The sequence below is a fragment of the Lynx rufus genome, unplaced genomic scaffold, assembly GCF_022079265.1.
Source record: "Lynx rufus isolate CCGP_SWC_20201006 ecotype Redwood Valley unplaced genomic scaffold, mLynRuf1.p SCAF_2, whole genome shotgun sequence".
Taxonomy (NCBI): Eukaryota; Metazoa; Chordata; class Mammalia; order Carnivora; family Felidae; genus Lynx; species Lynx rufus.
In genome coordinates this window covers 186,431,732-186,447,328 of record NW_025814834.1, presented here as the reverse complement: position 1 = coordinate 186,447,328, position 15,597 = coordinate 186,431,732, and the positions used below count along the sequence as shown (strand labels likewise).

The 15,597-nt window shown below is 40.6% G+C and overlaps 3 protein-coding genes across 6 annotated transcripts in view; 1 reads left to right on the top strand and 2 right to left on the bottom strand.

Annotated features, from left to right (window-relative positions):
* The window catches only part of GPBP1L1 (GC-rich promoter binding protein 1 like 1), a 65,708-nt gene extending 62,699 nt beyond the window's left edge, over positions 1 to 3,009 (bottom strand). The window contains exon 1 of one of the 2 annotated variants that reach the window (XM_047085867.1): positions 2,889 to 3,009. The gene's annotated coding sequence lies outside the window, so the exon portion shown is untranslated. Of the gene's footprint in view, positions 1 to 2,051; positions 2,074 to 2,888 lie in introns of those variants that run through there. The other variant, XM_047085868.1, reaches the window with a different exon arrangement.
* A 2,103-nt stretch (positions 3,010 to 5,112) lies between these two features.
* On the top strand, positions 5,113 to 9,864 carry TMEM69 (transmembrane protein 69). The gene is made up of 3 exons (XM_047084859.1): positions 5,113 to 5,184; positions 6,904 to 7,043; positions 8,190 to 9,864. Exons 2-3 carry the CDS (start codon positions 7,002 to 7,004, stop codon positions 8,898 to 8,900), a joined length of 753 nt encoding a protein of 250 aa, XP_046940815.1. The 5' UTR covers positions 5,113 to 5,184; positions 6,904 to 7,001; the 3' UTR covers positions 8,901 to 9,864.
* A 1,539-nt stretch (positions 9,865 to 11,403) lies between these two features.
* The window catches only part of IPP (intracisternal A particle-promoted polypeptide), a 39,121-nt gene continuing 34,927 nt past the window's right edge, over positions 11,404 to 15,597 (bottom strand). For all 3 annotated transcript variants that reach the window (XM_047084854.1, XM_047084857.1, XM_047084858.1), the window contains one exon: positions 11,404 to 13,395. In XM_047084854.1, coding sequence (XP_046940810.1) covers positions 13,171 to 13,395 — 225 coding nt within the window. In that variant the 3' untranslated portion in view covers positions 11,404 to 13,170. The remainder of the gene's footprint in view (positions 13,396 to 15,597) is intronic.

Sequence of the window (15,597 nt, the reverse complement as noted above, 5' to 3'; positions counted from 1 at the left end):
GTAGCCAGTTTTGTTTTGGGCACACTACAACTGGAAATAAAAATCAGAGTCTGATTTAGAAATGACTTGGACAGCTAGATCTCAACACACCAAATATTAAATTCCAGACAACGGCAACTACAGTCACATATGAGGTAACATATTATCTATGCTGCACCTCAATTTTTCCACCCATCTATTTGGGAAACCATAAATAACCCACTACAAAATTTACCTTTTCCATGAAGTTTTTTTTTAGTTGAGATCCTTTAAAATTTTTGTGCCTGTCAACTTTCTAATAGTCTCATTTTCACCAGTAAAGACAGCATTCATAATGGTGAAGCACAATGACTTAGAAACAGATTGCCTAGTTATCACTGTTACTAAGTACATACAATTTAACCATAAAACAAAGATATGCAATCTGCTAAAGTATGATTCAGAATTGTGTACTGTATCTATAACAGAATTTAAAAATGAATTATAAGCAGGGGGCGCCTGGGTGGCTCAGTCGGTTGAAGGTCCGACTCTTGATTTCACCTCAGATTATGATCTCCCAGCTAGTGGGATCAGCAGAGTCTGGCTCTGCAATGGCACCTGGGAGCCTGGTTGGGATTCTCTCTCTCCTCTCTTTCTGCCCCTCCTCCAGCAAGTGCATGCTCTCTTTCTCAAAAAAAAAAAAAAAAAAAAAAAAAAAATTAATTAAACATTTTAAAAATAAGTAGATAGGAATTATAAGCAGAAATGTGTCCCAGATTTCTTATCACTCCAAACTTATTAAAATGGTTGCATGTGCCCCCCTCAGCCAAGCTTTTAAACAGCCACGGATGAGAAAACCTGTGGATTCCATTTATTAAAAATAAAAAGGCTTAGGGGCACCTGGGTGCCTCCGTCGGTCAAACGCTGACTTCAGCTCAGGTCATGATCTCACAGTTCCGTGAGTTCAAGCCCCACGTTGGGCTCTGTGCTGACAGCTCAGAGCCTGGAGCCTGCTTCGGATTCCATGTCTCCCTCTCTCTGCTCCTTCCCCACTCGTGCTGTCTCGGTCTCTCAAAAATATATAAATATTAAAAAATAAAAAGGCTTCCTAACATCCCCCCTTATTTCAAGATCTCTGATAAGATACTATATACAGAATCAATTGAAAGAATATTTATATCAACATGTACAAACCATTTTGAGCATCTAAGTTTATGGGTTCAGTAGGCAAATGGCCAAACACAAAGCAGTTGACTTGTAATTTCTATAGAGCACTGCAAATGTTTTTCTTGTAAAATCATCAAAATAATTTAAAAACAAAAAAAGATCCTAGGAGCACTGACAAAACTAAACTTTTGTGTTAAAAGAATGCAGTATGTTAAATTGAAACTGACTCCTTAAGGAAGATGACAGCTTATTTTATTGTTAATTCCCAAGTTCTCATTCACGATTAGCATTTTTATTATTTTATCTTTTAAGCAAATTGCAACCTGAAACTCAAGCACCTTCCCAAACACTGAAGTTATCTGTTTTTGATTTCCAGTCTATGCCTTTTTGTTTTCAGTTAAACTGGATCTGATGGCTTAAAAAGGGGGGGGAGAGGGACAAACAAAAAGGCAGCCTTTTGTTTGAAAGGGCACAACAATCAGCCACTCCACATCTAAAGTTCGTTTTCACTGGTTGTCTCACAGAGTTGCAATCAAGGTCCCAAACTTAAGAGCACTCTGATTTCCTTTCAAGTATTACACAGAAAAGACCGGAAAACTTCAGAAGTCCGTCAAATTACCAATCTGAGTCTTCTGAAGACTACCAATCACTTTAGTTTTGGACTGGATTTACTCAGGAATGTGTGAGTTCTGTTACTAAAACATGACCCACACCATTAGCTGGTTTTTTTTTCCTGGTAAGCAATAAATATCAAAGTTAAGAATAAGTATTTCAACAAATATGACAAACCAACCTCAGAGCACAAAGTTGGCTGATAAAATTACCATCATAGCACAATTTCAAAACTATAAGCAACCACACACACACATACACCCGCACCCACTCTTACATAAACTTTTGGAGTAAGCAAACTTCTTTAGCCTCACCTTTCTTTTCACCTAGCAAGGACTCTTCAAGACACCAATTGCAAGAAGACCAAAATATCAAAAGATTCAGCTGCTGCCCTCGTAGAAGACACAACCAAAAATTAAGACATGGTAATGTATTTAAGTTACTGAAGCTTAGGGCACTTCCCAAGCTACAGCCATTTTAGATTCAGCCTTTCTTTTGAATTGCATGGGGGTGGAGAGAGGTAGATTTAAAACAGTAAAAAAAAATCCTCGTTAAAACTCTTCAACATCGACCAGCTTTTTTTCGGAGGAGGAGGCGATCCGTAGGTGTTGGATATCGACTTAAATCTAAATCAAAGAAAATACCTCGCTACCACGGAGAACCGAAACGCTGGTGGTTAAAGCTCTTCTTTTCCCCTCAGAGGTCCCACATTTGACTTACACTATTTTTTCCTCCTTAGGTTTTCCTTCACTGGAAAACAAAAGCCCCTGGTTCTAATTTAAGAAGGGGAGAAAAAGAAACCCGTAAACCAAGCAACTCAACCACCAACAAGCCGGAACGCCTGGAGAGGAGCCAGAGAGCCGCAGGTGAGCGTTCCGACCCGAAGACCAAAGTTGAAGTAGAAGCGCTCGGGCAAAGCCGCTGCAACACTCGACTGCAAAGCTCCTCGCGCGGGGGAAGTGCCCCGTCCGAACCACAGGACCGCGGGCCCTTCGGCTCCTCTCCCCCTCCCGGGGCCGACCTATACCAACCACCTGTGAGAGAGCCTCCTTCAACTAGTTTCAACAGCCGGTTGGTCAGGCACCGGGCGGAGCCCCGAGCCGGGACGACTCAAGATCCCCTACCGCCCGTTTCCCGGAACCCCTACTCACCCGGCAGTAGCGGGGCTACAGATAGGGAGCATACGCGGCGTCTGAGGGCGCGTCCCCAGCTTCCTGATCCCGCAAAGGTGGAGAGCCCACAACCATAACAAAGCTCTTCCCAAAATGGCTGCCCGGCCCACACGGCCCAGGAGGGGCAAGAGGGGGAGGAGCGACGGCCAGCCGGGCCCTCCCCCCCTCCGACCACGCCTCGCACACGCCCACCCGCTCGCACCTCCCACAGGAGCGCAAGCGCAGGAGCCCTGTTCGGGTGACCCTGCCGGCGCCCCACGCAGCCAACGTTCCGCCGCGTGAACGGCAGTTATTCCGTGCGTGGTCCCCAACCCCCCCCCTTACGGCCGCTGGAGACAGTGCCCCCACCCGTCTGCCGACTTGAATTCTCTGCCCTTCCTCGCGCCGCTTGAGAGGGAGAGACCAGCCGAGTTTGGTATCCCTCCTCTTATCCCCCGGCCCAACACCAGGGCCTGGATGCGTGTGAATGAGTGGGTGGGTGTGTATGTGTGTACTGTTTTTCCCCGCCCCTTCGTCCTCCCGTACCCCACTTCTGAGCATGCTCGCGTCCCCAAACTACCCGTACAAGTACTAGCAAACCGGCTTCATAGGATCCCGTGTTTTCCGACCCTTCCCACCTTCCACTCTTTCCAGTGCGCGCGTCGTTAAGACTTCAGCCCCCAGCGGGCCACACCGCCCGGCTCTTGAGGCCTGCGCGGCTGGTCCCGACGCGCTATACCCGCTGGGAGTGGTAGTTCCGCCCGATGGCTGGCGTCACGGCCTTGGCCCAGCGCAGGGCGTATTTCTGTCCGGAGCCTGCTCCTATGCCTGGGTGGAGAAGTTGTTTCTCCGACCCAAAGTCTCATTGGATATCGCACTACTGGAAGGGGCGGCGCTGCCATGACAGAAGGAAATAAAAGTGAAAGCCTATCGCGATTAGAAGCGGTTATTATTACGAAGAATTCGCAATGGGCCCACCCTGCACAGGACGCTAAGCTATATGGTGGCCAGCAGCCAGGAAGCTAGATTACCTAGAGTCTTGAGGCATTGGAGGAAGCGGCCAGCGTGGGCCCTTTCAGCTCTATTGTTTTCAGATGAACGCTCAAATTGTTCGGCGCTGTCTCCTTTGATGACTGAAATGGAGGCCCAGAGAAGACACGAGACTGTCCAAGGTCACAGAGCTGATAAATAAAAATTAAAACAGAGGGTGACAAAGAATGATCTAACTTTTCAGATCAACCCAAACCAATGCTCTTATCACCATACCTTTCATGGAAGCAAAAGTCCTGCCCCTTGTACTTTTTTAAAATAATTTTTAAAAATCTTTATTATTATTGAGAGACACACAGAGTGTGAGCAAGGGAGGGGCAGAGAGAAAGGGAGGCAGAATCCGAAGCAAGTTCCAGGCTCCAAGCAAGCTGTCAGCACAGAGCCCGACGTGGGGCTCAAACTCACAAACCGGGAGATGTGACCTGAGCCGAAATCCCACACTTAACCAACTGAGCCACCCAGGCGCCCCCATACTCTTTATTTCTTAATACGTTTCCAGGTCCATGCAACGAGAATGGAAGTAAAAACAGTTTTGTTTTTCTTAGTAGTTCAGGACCCTAATACATTGTAAGATGTGGCCCATCGATCCTAGAAACCCTGTTATGAGTTCCAGAGATGGCAAACAATTTGGCCAAGTCACACGACCTAGACTCCAAATCTCTCCTACCACTATCACTTGTCATTGTTTCAGTAGTTACACTCTACCTTCCTGAACTCGGAGGGGCAGATTCTGCTGGCTGGGAAACCGAAAAGAAAGACCATTCCGGCATCCTACAGACTTCAAAAGCCGGCTTCCAGAGTTAAGATTTAAAATAATAACCCGGGGCGCCTGGGTGGCGCAGTCGGTTAAGCGTCCGACTTCAGCCAGGTCACGATCTCGCGGTCCGTGAGTTCGAGCCCCGCGTCGGGCTCTGTGCTGACTGCTCAGAGCCTGGAGCCTGTTTCCGATGCTGTGTCTCCCTCTCTCTCTGCCCCTCCCCCGTTCATGCTCTGTCTCTCTCTGTCCCAAAAATAAAATGGGAAAAAAAAAAAAACCGTTATAAAATAATAACCCAAGATGGAAAGCCTGGCATGGGAACCAGTTCAGCGCTGGTCAAGTTCCCACCCGGACTGTTCCCCAACCCGCCCCTTCTCAGGAAGTGGGGAGGGACTGTTACCACCCACGTGCCGGAAGTTGCCTTTTCCTGAATACCTGGCTATTCTGGCGGCTCAGCTTTATTTACATCTCCTGATTCCAAGGTGGCAAGTAAGTAGCAGGGCGGCTGCCACAGGGTGCAGATTGGGAATGGGGTCACCAAGGGTTGAGAGTAAATCAAAGCCGCGAGCACTGTGGGGCAGTTTCCCGAGGATCCTTTCGTCCAGACACTTCTCTCAAATGTTCACTCTGAGGCTTTGCAGTCTGCAAGTCTTCCCTCTGGGGCAGTGGAAATACCGTCCGTTTTCACCTAAATTGAGCGGATTAACCCTTGGTTCTTTGCCCTTCATTTCCTCACCAGTTGCCGTCCCCGGGGTTTAGGCCATCACTCTTTCCCTTTAACAACCAAGAGTTGGAAATCACATGGTCATAGTGCATAGGGAGTCCCGAAAGTGAAAAGAACATTGAGATTTAAGTGGGGGTGGTCCGGAAAGCTCTTACGCAGGTGATTTTGAGCAACAGTGAGTGTGGGCCCCGCAGATATATGTGTTTGAAGTCAGGAGTGGGTGTAAGTGCCATCTAAGATCTATTCGTAGGACCGGGATAACCTACCTCCCTCCGTCTTTATGTTATAGAATGAAAACATTGGCTAGTATGTATACAGGATTTTTCTACCCAGCCTTAAGAGCTGTAACCTAGAAATTAGTTCATTAAAATGTTTACTTAGGTAGCACATGTGGTTTTTGGATCTTTTAGACACCCATTCTCCTGATTAAGAGTGAAACTCATGTAAGACAGATCTAGATTTATCTTCTCACTCAACCACTTACTGGCTGCTTACATTAGACAGGGTTTGTAACCATTTCCCCTTGTGTAAGGTGGGAATATAGTTAATACTTTTTGAGTGCTTACTTTATGTTAGGGACAGTTCTCAGTTCTTTACATGTATTAATTCTTTTAACTTTCAAAACGACCCTATGTAGTTCTTGTAATTATTTCAAAGGTGAGTGAACTGCAACATAACAAGGTTAAATAACTTGTTCAAAGTCACATACTTGGTAAGTGGGGGAGCCATGATCCCAACACAAATTGACTCCAAAATCTTCACTCTAATTTAACAGGCTATATGTGTTCTTTCAGCACTAAGTTGATAACGTTGTTGTATTAAATGAGTTAATGCATATAAAACACATAGTTACGGTGCTTGGTTCACAGCTAAATTGTATTGATTGCTACCATCATTTGGAACTGTAAATGCCTACCCAAAATAGGTAACTAAGGTGAAAAAAGAGAACAGAGAAGCTATAACTTTCCATTTTAATGAGAGAACTGCACTTCAAGGAAACAATTTATGCAAGGTCACAACAGCTGGGGAATTATAGAGGTGTTTGTAAGATACAAATCTTCTGTCGTTGTACATTACTTTTTCAGTTACACCAAACAGCAAAAGCTAGAAGAATGGTTCAGGGGTGCCTAGATGGCTCAGTTGGTTAAGCATCCAGACTTCAGCTCAGGTCATGATCTCACAGTTCATTAGTTCAAGCCCCGCTGAGAGTGTAGAGCCTGCTTTGGATTCTCTGTCTCCCCCTCTCTCTGCCCCCACCTCACTTGCCCACTTGCATGTGCTCTCTCTTTCAAAAAGAAATAAACATTAATAAAAATAAAAAATAAAAGAATGGTTCAGAGATGAAAAGGATCTATCTACTTAATGTGTTACTGATTTTTTGAAGACATTAATGATTGTTTTCAAAGTAAAATTCTTGAGTTACTACTTATAAAAAGATATGTATAAAATGAAGACAATTAAGTGACATCTTGTTTTGTACACAGCAGCATACTTCTGATTCAGCCCCTCCACTTAGCTGTAAAAATGAATTAATCAGAACTGCCTGGCATCTTCCTGAGCAAGACTTTCAATTGGACCCAGCATGCTTCATTTCATCCAGAAGTTTTCTCAGGCATCTTCAAAGGTTGGTTTATTCGGCAAATTTTGTTGGCACTGCTTCGCTGAGGCAATAGCAGTGAAAAAAAAAAAAAAAGACAAAAATCTTTATCCTTATATATTTAGGTGATGCGGGAAAAGGTGGGTAAAACAAATTATTTCACATATCAAGTGGTAAGTCCTCTGGAAAAATATAAAACAGGGAAGGGGAATAGGGAGTATCAACAATAAACTTAAGATTGTACTTAAAAATAGGTTGGAAGAGAGGGAATAGGCTGTGCAAGCAGCTCAGGGAAGAACATTCCAAACAAAAGGAAGAAAAAACTCCAGGATGGAATCATTCCTAGCATTTTGAGGAGTCACCAAGATTCTTAAATAGCTTTTTTTTCTTTCATTCAATGCTTTTTGAGTCACTGTTCATCTATTAGCTAGTTGAAGTCTGAAATCTGCTCACTAAAGCACAGAATCAGCAGGAAAGGTTTTTATTTTGGCTGTGACCATGAAAGGCACTGGGGAGTTTTTTTGTTTGTTTGAAGACAAAGGAAAAAATATGGTTCTGACTCTCAAGTATATGGAGACAAACACATAATTTACATTCACCGTGAGAATTATGATGGGAGTGTGCAGAAGATACTTACATAGTTATAGGAGCATTAATTCAGACTGGGGAATGCTTCATGCTGAATTTTGAAAGATGGGTTCCCTACAGAGAAAAGTAGGCAGAGACGTGTAGGAAGGAATGGAGCTATGGAAAGTATAGTTTCTATAAAGCTAAACTGGAAGGTAGATTGCTTTATCAATATAAAATAGCATTCCCACAGTAATTAACACTGCTTCTTTTGCAAGTTATAAATAGAAGAGGCAGTTTAAAATGCCAGATCCTAAAGGTGTACTCTTTACCTGTTTCTCTTTCAGATACTCCTTTCATGGGATAAGGTTAGTGGTAGGAAAAAATACATCACTAGGTTTCTATTCAGTTTCTTTTGCATGTTTTATCACTATTTGCTAGCCTTAGCTAGCATTAACATCACCCTATAGTACAATCTTTTTGTAAGTTTGATGTACTAATAGAAAGGAGATGGTTTGTTTTTATATTGTTTCAGTTTGGGATTAACTAAGAAATTGCTATTATTTTAAAATTTGTTTTTGTCTACTGGTTCTGTTTTCTCTTTAGATGCTGAAGTACCCTTTCACATTCCGACTAGGAGCCAGCAGGATAGAAACAGTTTCTCTCAAGACATGTCTCCAGCAAAACTTTTCCCCTTTGTTGCCAGGGCCTTGGTTTTTCTCATCATTTCCAGTGTATATGAACAAGACACAATACTATCATACTTCCCCATGCAGCTTTAAGAAGCAGCAGAAGCAAGAAGTCCTTCCAACCAAGCCACCAGGCACCATAACTTTCCTGCTTGAAAGCCCAAAGCCACTATTATACATAATTCTGGCAGGAGTAATCCCCTTTGTTGCTCCACCACTGGTCATGGTGATGGCAAAGACTTATATCCCCTTATTAGCTTTTACTCAGATGGCTTATGGAGCCAGTTTCCTATCTTTCTTGGGAGGGATCAAATGGGGTTTTGCTCTGCCAGAAGATAATACAGCCAAACCAGACTTCCTCAGTTTGGCTAGTAGTACGCCTCCTCTTCTGTTTTCATGGTTTGCCTTCCTTATTTCTGAAAGACTCAGTGAAGCTATAGTCACAGTAATAATAGGTTTGGGGATAGCATTACACATTGAACTTTTTCTCTTGCCACATTATCCCAACTGGTTCAAAGTCCTTAAGATAGTAGTCACTTTAGTGGCTTTGCTTTCATTTGTAATCACTTTACTAGTTAAAGATATTTATCCAGAGAAAGGACTCAAGAAGCCTGGTCAAGTAGAATAAATATAAAAACTACTTTGTAGATAATGTTAGCATGTTGGCTACAAGCCTCGTAAAGTTGTGTTTTGGCATCACCTTTTTCTTCTTCTCCTGTTTAGCTTTTGTTCCCCATCAGTGGTTATTTATTCACAGATTTTTTTTTTTTTCATTTCTAGAAATCTTTATTTCCTAGGAATTACTTGATAAGAGTTTGAAAATCCCTAACAAGTCATTTTCACTTTAGGTTACATTTTTCAGTGTGTATGAATTATACATAACATTTTAATGTTTTACTTGTTTTGAAAAACGTAAAATGAAAAAATATATATATAAGATGATAAAAATGAAAATTCTTTTTGCTAGAGCCTTATGATCATTGAAAAAAGACACGCATATTCTCCCATAAGAGGAAAACTCTGTATCCATGAGTGTTTGAAAATAACAAATGGTTCCGTTGTGGGGTTGTCATTGCAATTGGCCCTGAGAATTGCATTTCCAAGCTCATTTTATCTGGTATAATCTAGTTATATGAGCTGAAAGGATCTGTGGCTCTAAAAGTCAGTAGGGAGCAGTATCATAAGGGGAAAGCCATATTCAAAGAAAAGCTGGACACATTTTCCAGTTTGTATCCAATTTTTATAGACACAACCCCATCTTCAAATATCATCAGCTGGTCAAAAAATTTTTTAAATAAAGTCACAAGTATGTATAAATTAGGAAAAGTAAAGCGGGAGCCATCTTGATGTTCTATCAAGCAGGGTGATCTAGTTTTACACAACTCAGAAGCTTTTTTAAAAACAGAAGCAACACCTTAGGTTCTAACTTGAAAACAGTCTCTTGAGATTGTCTTCTAAAAAAAGGAAAAACAATTTAATTGGCAGAAGACTATAAATCAGTAGGAGCACATGGGTGACTCCATTGGTTAGGTGTCTGACTGAATCTCAGCTCAGGTCATGATCTCATGGTTTGTGAGTTTGAGCCCCACATCAGGCTCTGCTGGCAGTGCAGAGCCTGCAAGTGATTCTCCCTCTTTCTCTGCCTCTCCCCTGCTTGCTCACTCTCTCAAAATAAATCAATAAACTTAAAGAATATAAACCTGGTATATGTTATCTTTGGATAATGTATTCAAATATTAGTTAACTTGATTTTCATAAATTGTGTGTTGAAATCCTAGCCCCAATATCTCAGAATGTGACCTTATTTGGAGACAGGGTCTTTACAGAGGTAATAAGGCTAAAATGAGGGCATACGAGTAAGCTGTAATGTAATATTACCAGCATTCTTTTTTTATTACCAGTATTCTAATAACAAGGGAAAACTTAGAGATAAACATGCATACAGGGAAAATTGCCATGTATACATGAAGGTGGCCATCCACATTCCAAGGATTCCTAGAATACATGCCTTCCTTTCAGCCCTCAGAAGGAACCAACTACCAACAAGTTGATTTTAGACTTCCAGCTTCCAAAACTATGAGACAATAAATTTTATTGTTTAAACTTCTGTGGTACTTTGTTACACCAGCCCTAGCAAACAAATATAATACCACAGAGCTAGACCTTGTTCTGATCAGTGAGAAGCTTACCAATAAAACCACCACACAATCCTTCTTTATTAATGCAGAGAATATGTTACCTACAGTCTGACACTGAAGAAAAGAAACCTTACACTTTAGAAGCTCTTTCTCAGATTCTACTCACAGTGTTTTGGTGAGGAAACTGCTTCTAAATTACATGAGGACTGCACAAATTAAAACTTCTCTGATCTCAAATTCATCATCTTTCAGAATAGGGGCAAGTCACTTAAGCTAGTTGCCCAATTTCAATAAACGAGGCAGGCAAATGCACTTTGCAAGTGAATTACAGTGTATGATTCTTTAAGAAAACTGATTCTAGGGGCACCTGGGTGGCTCATCAGTTAAGTGTCAGACTTCAGCTCAGGTAATGATGCACAGTTTATGAGTTCGAGCCCTGCTTTGGATTCTGTGTCTCCCTCTCTCTCTGCCCCTCCCCCACTCATGTGCTCTTGAGCTCGCTCGCTCTTAAATATTAAAAAAAATTTTTTTAACTGATTTTAAGGTACATCCAACTTTACATTGCACAGGACGTCTTGAAGTATATTAGATTGTCAAATATTAAAAAAAATTTTTTTTAAGTTTATTTATTTTGAGAGAGACAGAGAGAGAGAGCAAGCAGGGTAGGGGCATAGAGAGAAAGAATCCCAAGCAAGCTCTGCACTGTCAGAGCAGAGCCCGATGCAGGGCTTAAATTCATGAACCATGAGATCATGACCTGAGTTGAAGTCGGACACTCAACCAACTGAGCCACCTAGGTGCTCCAAGATTGTCAAATATTTTGAAGGAAGATCACATTAACAGCTGCTCAGAAAACAGATTTAAATGTAAGAACTAAATGTGCAAGTCCCTAAAGGTAAAACAAAACACTAAAAAACTTGGTCAATCCTATTAGTTTGGTGGTGATCCAGGAACACCACTAATAAACTAAGTTATAAGTAATACAAGGAAAGCAAAAATCAACATACTTTATTAGTACATTATTTTTAAAACAGTGTCATTACCCAAAAAATAATAAGCATTTTTACAATTAGCTATTTACAGAGATTGTCTGGACCTGTTAAGCCCAAACATGGATTGTCTTGACAGGTTTCTGCCACCACAATACAAAATGCCTCCCTCACAGTGCCATTTTAGTTTGGCACCAGGCAATAATGAGAACTAAATTACAGTAGTATTTTTTAAATCTCTTTTGAACCAGAATGCAGATTTTCTATAACTAGAAATATTAAAGGCACATAAATTAGAGCTTCAATAATTTACAAATGATCTTGATACTTCATTCCTTGACATTTTATAGATCTCAGCCAAGCATCTATGACACTTCAGACTTTCAGGATACCCCAAAGAAAGGGACACAGAGCTTTGTGTCAGCACTACTTGGGCTTTTCTTAATACATGCATATGGTTAAGTTATGGAAGAAAGTATCCTTGTGGGCCAATCCAAATATTTTGGATATGAGTGCTGAGTCTTTAATGCTTACCAAAGATTGTGTATCTAAATAAGCTGCTGATCCCTGTTAACAATACCCTGAAGAACTTTAGTAAAGAAAAAGGGAAATCAGGGATATACAAATCAAATCCTGGAATCACTAGGTAAACGTAAATGTATGCAAGACCTTTAGTATGTATGGTTCCAAACGACTAGTGGAAATAAATAAAATAATGATCATGTACACAAAGAATGTTCCTCAGAACTGGACAGAAAACATTCTTTAGAATGTTTCTCAGGTGAAAAATGAAAAGTTCTGAGAAGCAGTTTTGGATCAGAGTCCTTTAACTTAACAATGTCTATAAAAGCTTCATAGGTACCTACAATTCCACTTTTTCCAAGCCAGGCAGTAGGCTTTGTACTAAGTTCATACTTAGGCTTGCTCAAGTACAAGTAAGCTTTACCAAGGTTGATGGTGTAATAAAATTCCCTCTTCCCAAAGCTAAACTAAGAACTATTTAGAAAATAGGTGTTAACCTCCCACTAGGCTCTGTTACCCATTATATTATCCAATAGCACTAATGGACTATCACTAAGAACCTCCTAGTAATTCCTCACTTGCATTTTCAGCATTAAGACAAAAAATATAAGTGAACAAAAGCTTTTTTAACCCTGTGAACAATAGGCAAAAATGTATCAATCTATATAAACATCTATACAGATAGCTAGATATTTCCCACATGTCCCTCCCAGTGTATCTGCTGCTAATAAAGTCTGGGGCTATTGAAAACTCCTGGCATCAAATGAGAGTAGGGAGTTGTTTCATTGGCTTTTCTCTGTAGGTTCAACTATGGCCATGGAAAATTGTGCTATAGACTGAATCATGAATGTACAGACATCTTTAAACTGTCTCACTAAAATTCTTATATCACATAAGGGTCATGTTACAGCTTGGTTTGCCCCGGAGAAACAGCTAAAGGGGCTATTAGCCAAGAAGCTTCTAGCAAATCATTTTTACAATTAGGACTCTTCCCTTAGGGGAAAATTCTAGAGCAAAAACAGCATTGCTATTGGTAAGCTTAACAAATTTGTGTGAGTTCTTTATTAATTTAGGATATGTTCCATATCTCCTCTCACTCAAATTCTTAGAAAAATCATTCTTTAGTCATCTAACCTATCAAATACATGGAAAACTCAACAGAATCAGAGGGTCCTATCACCAAATACATATGTGATTTGCAAACATTTTATTTTCAAAATGTTTCTTGTGCTCCCTTATGCTTTATATTTCATAGTACAGCAACACCACCTTCACAACGACTGGTGATCATGTTACCGATTTCTGTCCATGTATCTGAATGAGGGTTATAAACTTCAACAGAGTCCAAGGTACCTGGGGCCAAGAAATCGTGGCTGGAAGATCGACCTCCAGAAACATACAGAAGCCCATTAACTGCCACAACACACATGCCTGCTCTAGGCACTTTCATCGAAGCAACTTCAACCCACTTTTCCTGGTTAAGAGGAAATAAAAAAAGAGCAGAAATCATAAAATGGTAACAGAGAAAACTGTTGAGAAATCACATACTCTAGTTCTTTTTACATGTTTAAATTTCAAACTCACAATCCAGTCATATAAACATTTTCAAATGAACTTTTGAGTAGGCATAGACAAAAGTAACGAGTTTAGAGGAAAACAACTGAAAAACATGTTTGATTAATTATAAATCATGATCAGGAGACAATCTAGAAATCCCTTATAGGCATGCGTTCTATAAAACTAGTTCTATTGAATATAAGTAGGTAATGCGTACACACACACACACACACACACACACACACACACACACCACAAACCCACAAAGCTCCAAGAAGAAAAAATCTTCTCGGGGCGCCTGGGTGGCGCAGTCGGTTAAGCGTCCGACTTCAGCCAGGTCACGATCTCGCGGTCCGTGAGTTCGAGCCCCGCGTCAGGCTCTGGGCTGATGGCTCAGAGCCTGGAGCCTGTTTCCGGTTCTGTGTCTCCCTCTCTCTCTGCCCCTCCCCCATTCGTGCTCTGTCTCTCTCTGTCCCAAAAATAAATTAAAAAAAAAAAGTTGAAAAAAAAAAAAAGCTTCTCTATACAGAAGGACTTTAATATGCTAATGACCTTTATTAATCTCCAAGATAATGATATTGCTATCAACACTTGCCCAGTTATTAACCACGGAATCCTTTTTTTCAAAGATCATCTAGTGGAGTTAATGATTTGCAAAATGTATTTTCAGAAAAAGTATAGATCGGGGGTCAGAAACTATAGCCTATTTTGGTGAGAATGATTTTTCCAGATTAAAAGATTATTTTAAAATATAAGAATATTTCAAATGGTGTTGGGAAAAACGGGACTATATGCCAAAGAATAAAACTGGACCACCTTCTGACACCATACACAAAAATAAGCTCAAAATGGATCAAGGACCTAACTGTGAGACCTGAAACCATAAAAATCCTACAAGACAGCACACACAGCAATTTCTCTGATATCAGCTGTAGCAACACTTTTCTAGCTAGGTCTCCTGAGGAAAGACAAAAATAAATAAAAGTAAATATAAACTGCTGGGACTACATCAAAATAAAATGCTGTTTTCTGCACAGTGAAGAAAACAATCAACAAAACAAGAAAACAACCTACTGAATGGGAGAAGATATTTGCAAATGACATATCTGATAAAGGGTTAATATCCAAAATATATAAAGTGCTGTTACAACTCAATACTATAATAATAATCATCATCATCCAATTAAAAAATGGACAAAAGACATGAACAGACATTTCGCCAAAGAAGACATCCAGATGGCCAACAGACATGTGAGAAGATGCTCAACATCACTCATCATCAGGGAAATGCGAATCAAAACTACAATGAGATACCACCTCACCCCTGTCAGAATGGCTAAAATCAAAATACAAGATGGGGCACCTGACTGGTTCAGTTGGTTGGGCATGTGACTCTTGATCTTGGGGTCATGACTTTGAGCCCCATGTTGGGCGTAGAGATTACTTAAAAAAAAATAGAAATAAAAATATAACACAGGAAACAAAGTGTTAGTAAGGATGTGGAAAAAAAGGAACCCTCGTGCACTGCTGGTGGGAATGGTACAAATGGTACAAATATATATATGTACAAACTGGTACAGCCACTGGAGAAAACAGTATAGAGGTTCCTCAAAAAGTTAAAAACTACTGCCTACAATCCAGTAATGGCACTACTGGGTATTTACCTAAAAAGTACAAAAACACTAATTCAAAGGGACACATGCACCCCTATGTTTATTGCAGCATTATTTACATAGCCAAATTACAGAAGCAGCCTCAGTGTTCATCAGTAGAGGAATGGATAAAGAATAGTATATGAATACAGTGGAATATTATTCACCCATAAAAAAGAATGAAATCTCCCCTACAAAAATGGCTCTTGACAAGAATAAGGGAACCACGGGGCTCATCCCACAATGTCGATGTTTCATTTTCATCAGTGTATTAGAACTATAGTTTGCTTTTTATCCTAAGTAACCTCAAAATAAACTCTGTAGGACCAGACACATGTTATACATTATCTTTAAGATTTGGATCTATAATGTAGGTCTTTAGTAGACAGAAAATAACAGTAACATTTTAGATTTATGCACGAAAAACCAAGGTAACTGACTACTGATAAACGCTTATTTTGGAACAA

Excerpts from the sequence above, each read along its gene's own strand:
- TMEM69 (XM_047084859.1), top strand. The coding sequence starts at position 7,002 with ATGCTTCATTTCATCCAGAAGTTTTCTCAGGCATCTTCAAAG. Across the intron at positions 7,044-8,189 it reads TTTCTCAGGCATCTTCAAAG|ATGCTGAAGTACCCTTTCAC; the intron begins GTTGGTTTATTC and ends TTTTCTCTTTAG.